This window comes from Copidosoma floridanum, unplaced genomic scaffold (assembly GCF_036245765.1).
Source record: "Copidosoma floridanum isolate Cflo_tuat_1 unplaced genomic scaffold, Cflo_Japanese_pri ptg000006l, whole genome shotgun sequence".
NCBI classification, from domain to species: Eukaryota; Metazoa; Arthropoda; class Insecta; order Hymenoptera; family Encyrtidae; genus Copidosoma; species Copidosoma floridanum.
The window spans coordinates 24,685,918-24,699,677 of record NW_028321883.1 but is presented as its reverse complement, the minus strand read 5'-3'; the positions used below and the strand labels follow the sequence as shown (position 1 = coordinate 24,699,677).

At 35.8% G+C, this 13,760-nt stretch overlaps 2 protein-coding genes across 7 annotated transcripts; one reads left to right on the top strand and one right to left on the bottom strand.

Moving 5' to 3' along the window:
- Positions 1-4,374: 4,374 nt before the first annotated feature.
- PAN3 (Poly(A) specific ribonuclease subunit PAN3) lies at positions 4,375-10,488 on the bottom strand. Of its 6 annotated transcripts, none has more exons than XM_014355021.3 (9): positions 9,589-10,488; positions 7,807-7,913; positions 7,349-7,633; positions 6,846-7,215; positions 6,661-6,777; positions 6,336-6,575; positions 5,968-6,250; positions 5,539-5,893; positions 4,375-5,450 (listed from the first exon to the last, which is right to left on the bottom strand). In XM_014355021.3, exons 2-9 carry the CDS (start codon positions 7,882-7,884, stop codon positions 5,322-5,324), a joined length of 1,857 nt encoding a protein of 618 aa, XP_014210507.2. In that variant the 5' UTR covers positions 7,885-7,913; positions 9,589-10,488; the 3' UTR covers positions 4,375-5,321. The 6 variants fall into 6 exon arrangements, with proteins under 6 accessions (XP_014210507.2, XP_014210511.2, XP_014210510.2 ...); XM_014355025.3 differs by lacking the exon at positions 9,589-10,488 and adding an exon at positions 9,471-9,492; XM_014355024.3 differs by lacking the exon at positions 9,589-10,488 and adding an exon at positions 8,778-9,112.
- Positions 10,489-11,844: 1,356 nt separating this feature from the next.
- Rpb10 (DNA-directed RNA polymerases I, II, and III subunit Rpb10) lies at positions 11,845-13,217 on the top strand. The gene is made up of 3 exons (XM_014355055.2): positions 11,845-12,141; positions 12,740-12,884; positions 12,951-13,217. Exons 1-2 carry the CDS (start codon positions 12,047-12,049, stop codon positions 12,846-12,848), a joined length of 204 nt encoding a protein of 67 aa, XP_014210541.1. The 5' UTR covers positions 11,845-12,046; the 3' UTR covers positions 12,849-12,884; positions 12,951-13,217.
- Positions 13,218-13,760: the final 543 nt, after the last annotated feature.

Below are 13,760 nucleotides of genomic sequence, written 5' to 3'. Positions count from 1 at the left end.
TGTTTTATACAATACATATGTATTATACGGGGGGAGGCGCGAGAGAGAAGAAAGAACCCTATGGCTACTGGTGGTGGTCGGTGGAGGAGAGACGCGCGCGCGGCGCATTAAGTATAACGTATACGTATACCCCCGCGTGTATATAATACATCTGCGACTCTTCCTCTCCTCTCCTCTGTACCTATATACTGCATAAATGGTACAGCATCACAGAGACAACTGCTGCAGCTATAAGTACAGCTCTCTTGTATATATTATACGGGTGTTGCACCGCGGGTCTCTCCGGACGTCATATTATCTCTTTTTCTATCCTGTTCGTGTGTGCACAAAAACGCCAGCCACCACCAGAGAGTCGGAGAGGGATGCGTGCGTGTGTATATATATCGGACGCGCGAGAGATAATATATATAAGAGAAAGATAAAAATGGTCCGAGAGAGCAAGAGGCGGCTTTACTTATATATATATATGTACCTATACCTCTTTCGTGTCATCTCTCTGTTTCGGAGCGCGATGGGACGGTGGCTGTTTTTTCTCTCCGCGTCTTTTTCTACGCCTTTTTTTTTGCGCCCTCCCTTTCGTCAAAGACGACGGCCCCGTCCCTTACCTTAACAGGCATATATAAGTATATCCATACTTTATGTAAAAAAAAAAAAAAAAAAAAAAAAAAAAAAAAAAAAAAAAACAGAGAAAGGGGAAGGTCGAGCGTATATTCTTACCATAGAAAATGGACCTTTTTGCCGGCCTATCGGTATACGTTCATCTTTGCCTACAGCGTTGATCTTTTTTTTTTTTTTTTTTTTTTTTTTGCTCCTATTATAACGCCCCTCGACCTGCAGCTGATGATGATGACGATAACGGCCGACGTTAGCGAAGGTGATTTGTTCATGGGCCTCTATAATATGATACACCTGTATAATTATATACACAATCTAGAGTTGTAATATGGTATATGTAAATATACTTATACTTACCATTCTCGTCCCCTCGAACATAAGAAGCGTGCTTTTTGTACCTCGAAAAAAATGATTTATTCGCTTACAACCTCTTACAAATACTCTGTATGTACTAATGATTGAACAAAAAAAAAAAGTCGAGCTGGTGATGTTGGCTCCAATAATTATAAACGTATACGTAATAATACAAATATTATGATCCTGTCTTTGTATAATCATGATGAATGAATACGCTTAGATTATAGCTTCTACAATATAAATATACACATGGACATTAGAATAAAAGAGGATGTGCACTTTGGTCCACCCACCTTTTCCTCGATTGTTCCAGCTATACTTATCTTCGTACATATACCGCACGTGCATGTGCCGATACTTCCCATTGTAACACGTATCTACTAAGTAAGTACACTCTTTGACTTAAAAAAAATGATTGACTATTTGAATGTACTTATACATTACATAAATACGCGTGGACGGGATGAAAAATAAATGTCCCTTGCCGTCAACCGAACGATCAAACGCGTGGGCATGAACGTCCTCACGTGTGAGTTTTATGGGTATACCTATTACATACCGGCCAATTGGATTTTCTTCACGTATACATGATGTATGCATACGCGCGTATTAAAAGTTATTGCTCGATTCCCGGTGTATATCCTGCGGGCTGTTGATCTGTACACGCGGGTACACAACGTTGTTACTCGCGCAAATTATATAATTGCCGTCTGTCCGCGACAATTACGCGGCCATCTTCCAATTTTCACGAGTAAGAGAACAAAAGACATATGACTGAGAGGAGTAAAAAAAAAAAAAAACTTTAAAACAGAGTTGCAACCGTGTACAAGTCGAACGGACGGAAGGAGGCGTATCGGTAAGGTGCATTCCATGACTGTGTGATACTTGATTTGCAATCTTACTTGCAATGTAGACAGGCTGGAGTCGTTCTTTAGAATATGTGACGTGTGACTTTACAGGATCGGTCGTAATTTGTAAGTGTTTTTTTTTTTCGTTCTCGCTAATTCATTCATCGGTTCATTTACGATCAAACGAGCGAGTTGGAGCAACAGAGCTTAACATTAGTTTACATTATAGCTCCGTTACTTCAAAGTATCAAAGGGATTATTATGATAATTTTTAAAGCTGCTCGGCACGTATGTGAGGAGGGGGCAGGTATTCGAAGCTTCATTTCCTCATCTTCGTCAAGTGTAAAGCGATGATGGCACGACGCGCAGTTATGTAGCAAGTACATACTTCACATACATGTGGAAAAGTTGCGTTCACGGCTGCTGGCACTATTTCTTCCAGATTTCTCGGAAATCCAAGTCCAAGTCAGATATATACGTATGCTTTTTTACCCTCCATGTGTACATACATCGACTCGCGGTTGCAGCTGTTGCAGCAACGCATTCCAGCTCAAAGTGCGCCGTGACGCTTTTTGCTCGACCGCGAGCGGTTGCGCGTTCCTCCGCTCTTCTCGTCCATCCATTTGCCATACCAACTGCTGCAGCTGTGATTAAAAAAAAAAAAAAAAAAAAAAAAAAAAAAAAAAAAAAAAAAAAAAAAAAAACGCGGTCGCGGGGTTCCGAGAGTTGATGCGTCCTTTTGATATAGTTCGCTTCAGTGTCGACGCAATGTTTGATTGCTCGCTTCGAGGGGACCCTTTTTTGATCGTTTGTTTGTTTTAACAGCAGATCATGTGGTAAGATGACTGTACAAAAGAATCGACTCGAAAGGTTTCGAGAGACAGGAGCTTGCGGAAGTACTACAGTAGTATAACTTGATGTTTTATGCGTACAACATAATAATATATAAGGTCGAGGGTAATAACCGCGAGTCGCGCATCGACGATACCCTTTTTGCCCGTTTACGTGTACTTGATTTGTTGTTGTATTTATAATATTATTTTTGTATCTATAATAAGTGATTTATCTTTAGTTTATTATAACAGTATAAATATCTACGAAAAACAAATTTTTTTTTTTTTTATTTACTATACATATACAAATGTATTTTCAACTGTAAAAAAAAAATCCGTTAATAAAGCTATAGGCTTGTTTTAGTCCTCGAACGATTTATTTGAGGAGTACAATTTTTTGTTTTCAAAATAATCAAAGTACCACAAGTTACGCGAATCGTAATAAAAATCGTTATCGTTTAAAACTGCACGTAATTTATAAAAAATTAATTAAAAAAATTTTCATTGACCTTATTTCTAGCTGTTAAAGGAATAAAACGGGGGGTCAACTAAATTTAATTCCAATACAATACGAAAAATGTTTCTCTGCTGTGTGTTTATAGCTCACTGTCTTACTGATATTTCATGTTTTATGAATAGATGTACACATACGCAAAATACTTTATTTTCTTTTTAAATTTGTTTAATCAAACGGTGTTCGAGTGAAAAATAAATATACTCACTCTGGACCCAATAGACGAATCGAATTTGTTGATGGGAAGAAAAAGGTAAAATCACCGGAAGGCAAGAAAAAAAAAGATCACGCCCTCGTATCGTTATACAATGCAATAAAGAGGAGAAAAAAAGTCCAGCGTTTGCTTCGGTCCCATGGCGTGCACGTGCGAGGTCAGCGGGCCCCGTCTCCATCGTCTACTGCGCCTTGATTGCAAAGGAAATGAGATCAAGTTTAAGTGGTTGTATATGTGTACTGGTCGCACGGGGAGAAAAAGAGAGGGACCTGCCGCTGGGACTACGCTCTCCTATAACCGACGCTCTGGACGTGTTGTCTCGCATTATATGGCCAGCAGCCGAGACAGAGAAGGTCAAGAATTTTCAGGGGAAACTAAATGAACTTAGGATAGCTGGTGCTGATGGACAAAAATTTCAGCTCTCGATGATTCTCGGCTTGTTTTTCCCTCGGAAAAATTTTTGTTTTTTCAAGAATACGGTACGGAATGCAAGGAGTAAAAAAAAAAAAAAACTGATTAATTTTTCAACAATCGGGAATTAAAAAAAAAAAAACTATTTTATTCATCATTTCAGTATTTCGTTACGTATGTAATTATATGTATATATATTTTTTTTGTCAGATCATTTGGGTATTTTTGGTCGAAGCACAAAATTAAAAACTTTTTTTGTTTTCATGTACAACTTACTAAATTAATTTAATTACAAATACAATGTGTAAATCAATTTTCATAGTTAAACTAAAAAACTAAGGAAAATAATTCCGTTTCGTCATCAGACTTTTATATTTTAATACTTTACGAATTATAGCTATCAATTTTAATCGACTGAATTAAATAATAATTGCGACTACATTTTAAATTAAAATGCATAATCCGTTTGTTACCTGTTATAAAAGTCATGTTTCATAAATATACGACAGTCATATAAGGTATCATAGACATACGGGCGAAAGTAGTTGATAATTTAATAAAAAAAAAAAATAATAAAAAAAAAAATAAAAAGTAAAACCAAATAATGACGGAAAAATCACAAGTGTTCACAAGTTGTACTATTTTAGTCACGTATTATACAATGATATTTATTTTATAAATTTTGCTAACGATTGCTTAGATATATATTTTTTCACTCTTTCAGATAATTTTAACTTTTTTAATTTATTTATTTTTTAAAATTCCTGTTTATTTATGTACAAATTTCATTTTTATTTTTTTATTATTGTTTTGTAGAAGGGCTCACAGCCTATCAAATTTAATAAATAAATAAATAAATTAATCGATAAAATTTATTTAAGATTGCTTTCAAAAATAAACATTTATTTCAAAATTAATGCTAAAACCTAATGATTTCTATCCTATACACCAATTATAACCAGGTGTTTAGTGTTTTCTCAGCGCTTCAAGTTTTTTGTATAGTTCTATCATAATAGTACCGTAACGGATTTTGCTTTTCACGTAGCAAGTTCACAAGATGTCACACAATTTACATTATCATTACATGATTTCATGTTTTTGTTTCTCCTCTTGTACAACGTATATTACAATTATTTAATTATCATAAATATTAATATGTTCTTAAAAACGTTAATAACACGGCGATCCATCGCTCAAACGAATCAGTCGTCTATTTTATTATTCACTTTAAATAATATCTTTCGCGTGTGTATATATATATATATATATCTGTTTGTGTTTGTTTTGTTGTTTTCTCTCGCGGAAAACATACTTTTATTTACTAATATGAAAAAAACTTTTTTACAATACACGCTCTTTATCACGCAAATTCATTTGCATTTTAAACTTCATACTTTGCATTACTCTTAAAGCTATTTCTTTCACTGAAGAGCTTTTTTGTTAAAATTGTTTTTAAGACAGTACCTTAGATGTCCATATCACATTAACGGTAAGTGTCGAGAGGCTCGCTTATCTTTATCAACGATAGTTTAAACAGCCTCTGTGAGGGTGCCTTTTGTAGCTTGCACTAATTCGTTGAAAGAAGTCTCCATGCAATGTCGTAGTTCTGCGTAACTAACGATAAGCACACTTTGCTCGTCTCTAGATATTAAACAAATCTGTAGGAGAAGTATAATTTATGAGTAATGCGCTATATATATATATAAAAAAAAAAAAAAAAAAAAAAAAAAAAAAGTGTTAGCAAACCTTATCGGGTGCACCGACGTCAAGTTTATTCAAACATGATACAACATGGGCTAAATCTAACCATGGCCTTCCGTCAGCTGAGACCTGATGAAAAACGTAATCTCTAAACAATTTGAGCATGTAACGATCACCAGTCTCAGACCACTGAGGGTCCATGTTGAGCTCAGGTCGCTCATTAATAGTGGCCAATTTAACAATCAGTCTAAAGAGCCTTCCATTCTCAAGCTCTTTCGTGAGCTCGTTCTCAAGCACATCTGAGCAGAGTTGTGCTGCATCCAATTGGGTGTAGAAACGCGCCCCAATCATCGGCATGAGATCTGTTACGCTCTTTCGTGCTTGAGTGGATAATAAATACCTGGAAACAATAAATACATCAAAAACAAAATTTTTTATATTGGGATCCAAGCAAAAAATATTTGGTGAACAAACAGTATAAGATTTCGGAGATCAGTGGAGTAGGAGCGTGAAACGAGCTCGAGAGATGCAGACACATTGTCACGGTGCACGGCAATTAGGCTGCGGCAAGCTAATGCCAACACGAGTTTTCCAAGAGCTATGAGATCCTCTTGCTGATAGATCGACATTGCGCTCAAAGGATGGGATACGTTGACATCCAAGGTTACGATGTCCGGCACAGCAGCACCGCTCAAGCGTAATCGCGTGCGAGAAGTCAATAATACTTTGGTTGGATCCAAGCATCTGTACGCAAGGCCTGAGGAGAACAAATTTTATAATTCATTTTAAACTGTACCAAGTGTGCCTGAATCTATCTATTTTTAATAAAGGTGGATACATACCAGCAGCATGAATTACGCGAAGAGCTGCAGTAAGCTGAATAATGTAGCTCCAAATGATACTTTCTGGTAGCATACTGTTGTGCTGTTGTCTGAGTATTGTGTTTTTTGTATGACTGTAAGGCCGTGGAGCGTTGGGATCTGACGAAAATGGATCTGTGTAACCATTAAGTTCCGTTGGAGAAAAATGTCTATTTAACAGTGTTTCTGAACCAGGATGGTAATCGTATACAAATACCATAGCTATAATTATAATAATGTATTAATTTCAAGTTTTGAGCCTACTTTTATGATGTAGTTAATGAAAATTACATTCAAGTATACTAACAATTATCACCAAATGCTTTTGTAGTAAATACTTCTCTTAACTGAACTATATTTGTATGTGCCAATTTCTTCCACATATCAACAATAACCATACATTTTGTGTTTGTTAACCTAAATTCTGTAAATGAGTTACAATTATACGATTGTGATATCCAAACATAAACCCAAACAGCAATTTCTACAAACCATGAATTCTTCTTAAACAATATTTTGATCCATTTTTAACATTAGTAGCTTTGTATGTTGATGATTGATAACCCAGTACGGCTGAAACAGGTTTGTTTAAAATTTCAATCGGAACGATATCCTGGTAATTTTCAACCTCTGCAGGTATATCTGGAAACTGTGCAAGATCTGGCTGTGCTAGTGATAGTGCATTTTTTTGAAGAATTTCCATTCGCAGAGTTTCGGGAATAAAAAAACTTGGAGCTTGTGGTATTTGAGGAGTAGTGACCTCTGTGCTATTGGATGTTGATTTTATCGGCTTTAACGGTTGTAAATACGATGGTGTACCAGGATAGATGTAGGCTAATGGCTGAGGTTCAACATTACCAACCTACACAAATAATTTAAAATCAATAAATTCATCAAATTATATTGAAGCACTGTAATTGCGAGGAAAAAGATGCTCTTGCACGAAAAAGATAGATTAATTATGGTTCAACCAAAATGAGAAATTTTTTACTTACAATTTCACCTCCATCTTCTACAACATTGAGGGAAGGATCAACAGGATTTTGAACATAATAGTATGTTGTACCTCCTACATTTTCTTGGGAATGATACGAATTGTTAAATACATTTGGTGATGAGTTATTGGTATGCGCAGGACCTCTGCTTGGTACGAATTCTTGACCAGTCGTGGCTTTTTTAGACCCATCCAAACTCAAGTTGGATAGATGCTTTGTCACGTTGGCTGTGTTTATTGTATTTATAGTAGCCGTTATCATAGGACCTGATGAATTTTGACGATTCTGAAATAAAAGTAAACAAACGTTCATGATTGCTCTAAAAATATAAATGAAATTCTACAAAACAATTGGCTTTTAATACATGAATGAAAGTTGTATATCTGAAAATTGTTTACTTAATAAAACGAATATGCATAAAAGAAAATAAATGATAGCAAAGTAAACTATTATAATACCATGTAAGTGGCAAGTTTTGACTCCAGTGGAACTCCATTTGCCTGAGGTGTATAAGTAACGTACATCGAAGGATCCATGATTCCTTCGAAAGCTGCATCTACAATGGCTGCAATGATAATTGAAAAATTATCAATAAAATCACAATGTTATCACTTAATGTTAAAAATAAAATTTCTATGAGTTTGGTAATAGTTATCAAAATACACATGCATACAAAGATCCTATTTGGACATGCTCTATAAAAGCAGTTGAAAACCAGACATCCTTTGTCCCTTCCCTTATTCAATCGGGAAGAAAAAAAAAAAAAAAAAAAAAAAAAAAAAAAAAAAAAAAAAAAGACACCTGATCGCATAGACAGAACGAATACAAAGTACCGTGAGGTCGAGAATGAGAGAAAGAGAAAGAGATGGGAAAGTCTTTATTTTGGAAGCTATACCTTGATCGTAAGACCAAACCATGAGATAAGTTGAACAAAAGAAAAGCTCCGCAGGAACAGCCGCAGACTAAGAGGTATTTACACAGCCCTTTTTGCGCGTACCTACACTTACGTCTTCAAACGCGATCGAACGGTGGCGGCGATGCATCTACGCAGTAGATTTATGTCCACATAATGGATAAGTATATACTTATATACCTGCCCATAAACGATAAGAAACCGGAAAATCTGTGTATAGCCCCGACAACGACGCGGATGGTTTTCTATGGGTCCTTCGACCAATATTACATTTATCAATTAAAGGCAGGCAGGGAGAAACGCCGTCACCACTGTTACTTCACTATTTCACTCTCTTCTGCGTCTCTGTGTATAAATACATTGCACTAATGCACTGATACTTATGCATACCCACACTCTCATGTAGGAACACAAATTTAAACTATTTAAAGTCGTAGGTTTTCTGGTTCTTCTCCTCTGTTTGGCTCTCTCAACACTCATAGGTAGGGTATAACGTTCGTATGGGTGAGTACAAACCTAGGTATACTTACCTAGCGGCTAGTGCTTCTACGTAGAGGAGAACAAGGGTTGGAGTTAAAAGTTTGGGAACCGGGGGGAGGCACGGAGCAGAGAGGCAATAGCTGGAGCACCAATGCAGAATGCACTAGTATATCCCCCCATACTTAGACGTTCGCGTTGTTATTTATTATTACGGCAGCAGAGAAAGAGAGAGAGAGAGAGAGCGCGGTGGTGTGGAGGTGATGGCTACTGGCGAGAGTGGCGAGTGTGTTGCGAGGACGAAAAAGGAGTCGGATAGCCATATATAGGTGTAGCATGCAAGCTGATGTATAAATTGATACCTATATGATGGGAAAAGAAAACAGCTGCAGAGCAGCACACTAGCACACATGAACACGCACGTTATATACAGTACACCAATAGCTCGGCGCCCCCAACCCCCGAACCCAATCCATCCCCCTGTCCATCACCAATCGTAGGATTATAAAAATACATAAGAACTGACTAGGTATGTATATTCTGTTGGGTACGTAGATATTTTTATATTGTTGTTTGCACGGGGGAGATAATTTCACAAGGATACGACTAATCTGTATGAAAGTATACAAGGTTTAGAAAAAATATTTTGGTAATATAAAAAAAATATATATATATATATATATATATATATAATATTATTGTAAGTAGAGGTACTTCATACTTATAATATACTTGAGAGTTCGAATGGCAGCTGATTGTGACTTATGTGTATAAACGTGGTACTATCTACATTGCTCTGATTTTCCTTCGAGAAATCGAGGATGCAAAAACAAAAATAAAATTGAGTTACCTGTTATGCAAAGTCGAGCTTGAACAGCTGTTGATTATATTCCAAAATCGATGAGAGGCGGTATCGGTTCACCCAATCATACAACTTTCGTATCAAAGCCAACAACAGAGAGCAGCAACAATACAAAACAGCGTATAGATATAACTAGGTTGTAAGAAAAACTAACTAAAGCGAGTATGTAACTTGCACACACAGGCCGCTGTTACATGGCTGAGGAGTTGCGTCATGCGGAACTCCGAAGATATCATGGGATTGAGAGAGAGAGGTATGCGTAAAAGCCTTAAACTGCAGACCTTATTTTCTCCGCATAAGCTGCAGCTTCTTGTGAGTTTTACGCATAACGCAGTGACGCAATGACGCTCTATGTAACCGTGGCCTTTGTTATATTATGGCACGCAGTCACGCACAGAATATATAATACATATGATGCTCTCTCGCTCGCTTCTCGTCTTATATCTGCGCGGAGCGTGTTAGCTAATGTACTCAATTATGTTACATTTTCACTGAATAGTACGTGCCTCCGGCAGGTGCAGCCGATGGTGATGAGTCTCAAGCTCGAAGAAGTCTTTGTTGTCCATACAAGCTTCTTAGGTGTACTTAATTTCTTTGAGCCGGTTGACAATGTTTTAAGTATACTCTATGTCAAACTGCGATGCCCTCAACTCTCCACATCTCCACTGATCTCCACTCTGTGGACTGATGCAGACTTCACTATACTGTGTATAGAGTGCAGACCAGACTCTCCTGAGCTCGACCTGACCTTGACTATACACAACAACGACGACGAGAGGAAAGGTTCGCGCACTTGAATTAAATTACGTGTACTCTTGAAATCAGTCAATTAATCAAGTAATTACTTGGCGCACACTCTCGCACAGGGCACACAAACAGGACTAAAGTTGGTTCCTGTTCCTTATTCTCGAACTGGAGATGCGCGCGTCAGCTGCTGTTCTAAATAAGGTGTGTATAGTAATACATAGTACGCAGTACCTTATTAGGTACCTACTCCATTCCACTTTTTTTGCCAATAGGGGGAGTAAAATATATACTTTTTACATTATAAAATTTATCAATTATTTATACTTCAATATTTGCCACTTTTATGAGGATTACTTAGGTTCGTAAAGCTTTTCTTCCCTGCTGCAGGTAATGATAAAAAAACTGCATGTTTGTGTAATATATACATCGAGTATATACCTAGGTATCTATCTGAGAAGTTGAGAACATTTATGCTCGTAAAAAAAAAAACGGAGAAGAGTTAATGCAAACGAGGATAAAGCCATTTGCTACATTACTCGAATTATATTTTATGTGATTCTTTGGGCTTAGTTTACGTTGTTATATAGGTACTTACAAGGTTATTGAATTTTTATTTTTTAGATTTAGTTTATTCAATTTTTGCATTTTTGAAATTCGCGCCACGATGGGCGATTGCGTCGTTTTCGACGCGTATCATGCATTTTCTACGTGAACACAAGTAGAAAACCTCTGACACTGTCGTAAATTCATTCCTACGGGCGCGTTTAGATGAAAAGGAGATACAAGTGATTGTGACGCTCGTGACTCCCGGACTCCATGAAAACATTGAAACACACTCTATAGTATTAGTATAGGATTTGTTATTGGGTTACTTTATTCTCATCAGCGACTGACTCATTGGAGCTGTTCACATAGACATTTTTTGCTTAATTCAATGTGAACGTTCATATTGAAAAGGGGGCTCCACTATTCCGCCAAACTCAAATTGAGTGAACAGACTGAACAGACCTATACCTCTTTTTCCATCAGGCAACAAAGCCTATGGTCGCAACTACGTTGACTGACAGAGAACACAGCATAGGTCTGTTCAGTCTGTTCACTCAATTTGAGTTTAGCGGAGCAGTGGAACCCCCTTTTCAATATGAACGTTCACATTGAATTAAGCAAAAAATGTCTATGTGAACAGCTCCAGCAGTCGAGGAATGATTATTGCGAGTACTCCAAATAAAACTTACGCTGTGTCTATTCGCACCAAATCCACGTAATTACGTGGATATAAGGTTAGGAATTTTAAAGAAATTTAAGAATTTAAGAATTTAATTTTAAATTTAATTTTATTTAATTTTAAATTTTTTTGCTTAGACCATCTCGATCGCGCTTATATATGAATCGTGCAGGATTTCGCAGCATGACGGGAGCGAACTATTAGGAGCTTGGCCACCTAGCGAGTAGAGCCTGAAGCGCGAGAGATGTGAGACGCCACAGATATATACGTATTTATTTATGTATCAGACAAGTAAAAATAAAAATTGTGCTTTCATACACACACATGTTCTCTTCTAGGCACGCAATCTGCGAACTTCACTTTACGTGGACATACTTCGTTTGAAAAAGTAGCGTTTTTCTTTAAAATTCCTAATCTTATATCCACGTAATTACGTGGATTTGGTGCGAATAGACACAGCGTAAAACTTAAAAAATGATCATTCCAGTACGTTGCTTTACTTGCGGAAAAGTTATTGGTAATAAATGGGAGGCTTACTTGGGCTTATTGCAAGCCGAATACACTGAAGGGTAAGTTAACCTACAATTTTTCAATATTTTTATATAAAATTGTATTGGTAACTTACATTTCCACTAAAAATTCATCGTCTACAAGTAGAAAAAAATCTCAAGTGAGATACAGATAAAATTGACATTTTTATTTATGAGTGAATACGCCATATAACGTATTTTAGGCTAGTGCATACTCAATAAGTACACAGTCTCTTACTCAAAAACACTGAAAAAAAATGAGTCGGCTGTTGGGGATTTATCGCACTAATTTTGTAAACACCACTTTTTAATATATTAATCGGTAAAATAATAGGCAGTGTTAAGTTAAAATATGGCATCAAGTATATACTACAGTCTAACCTCGACAATAACATCATTAGCGGCCTTACTTTTGTTTTGTTTGTTGTTGCTTTTATAAGGCAGTTTTGTTTTTTTTTTTCTAGACGAAGTATTGTCAGTGACAGTATTTCCATGTTAAGTAGATCTACACAAGTAGAAATTATAAAAATGCAATTTGCTGAAATTATTTCTTGCCCTTCTTAATTTAAAATATTCCATTAAATTTGATTATTTCCACACCATACTTGAAGTTAAAGTATATATTTTGTTTACTAAGTGATGCTTTGGATTCACTTGGTCTCAAAAGATATTGCTGTAGAAGGATGCTCCTTGGTCACGTGGACTTGATTGAAAAACTTCTAAATTATGCACCTTTAGAAAAATAGTCGGACAAATCGATTGCTGATCGTTTAATTGAGCAGGTACTATTGAACTTTATAAATGATTGTATCACAAATTTAAGTAAAATAAAAATTTTGTATTTTTAGCTCTTCATGAATGTCGATGATTCCAAAGGAATAAATCAGCTGTCAACGATGATCTTTGACCAGAAGTTTAGAAAACTTTATGTTGTAAATATTTTAACGTTTAATGTGAAAAAAAAAACCATTGTATAAAATGGATAACTCATCAAATAAATATATTGCATATAGATCAGTAACTCAAGTCAAGACAGAAAGCAAAAATGTATAAATGTATTACGCATATTGACATGATTTTGTTCAATAAATAAAATTATTAAATTTGAAAAATTACATAATCTTTAAAAATGTTATTCTTAGATACTACAAATTTTTATGACACTTACATGTACATTTTTTTTTACTTTGGAAACTATAAATCGGTTATATATAATATGTATGTTTTTTCTTCTGTGCTCTTAGTTTTTTAATATTTTGAAATCAAATACAAATCGAGAAATTAATATCAGTAACAGAAACTAACAGCCTCAATGGTAAGAGTAAGATACTGCTTTTATATATTAATAAATAATACTAGAAGTGTGAATATCATATAAAAATCAACAACCTCAATGCAACACCACGGCTATGATCAAAGAGTTTATATTTCTCGCGTCCTTGACATTAAATTTTTCGTTTTCTTACCTTACTAATCGATGTGGCATAGATAAGGCTTACATAATTATTTGTGTGATATCCTTGTTTCGAGCCATGGGTGTAATAATAAAATACAAAAATTATAACTGCTTTATTGTTATGCCTGCAGTTACAGTTATGTTTTTATTTATTTAAAAACGGAAGGAATACGGAAAAAAATTCAGAAGTGCAATCACATAA

Excerpts from the sequence above, each read along its gene's own strand:
- PAN3 (XM_089598297.1), bottom strand. The coding sequence starts at position 8,265 with ATGGTTTGGTCTTACGATCAAG. Across the intron at positions 6,251-6,335 it reads TCGCGTAATTCATGCTGCTG|GCCTTGCGTACAGATGCTTG; the intron begins GTATGTATCCAC and ends TGTTCTCCTCAG. Across the intron at positions 5,894-5,967 it reads GATCTCCGAAATCTTATACT|GTATTTATTATCCACTCAAG; the intron begins GTTTGTTCACCA and ends TATTGTTTCCAG.
- Rpb10 (XM_014355055.2), top strand. The coding sequence starts at position 12,047 with ATGATCATTCCAGTACGTTGCTTTACTTGCGGAAAAGTTATTGGTAAT. Across the intron at positions 12,142-12,739 it reads CAAGCCGAATACACTGAAGG|TGATGCTTTGGATTCACTTG; the intron begins GTAAGTTAACCT and ends TTGTTTACTAAG.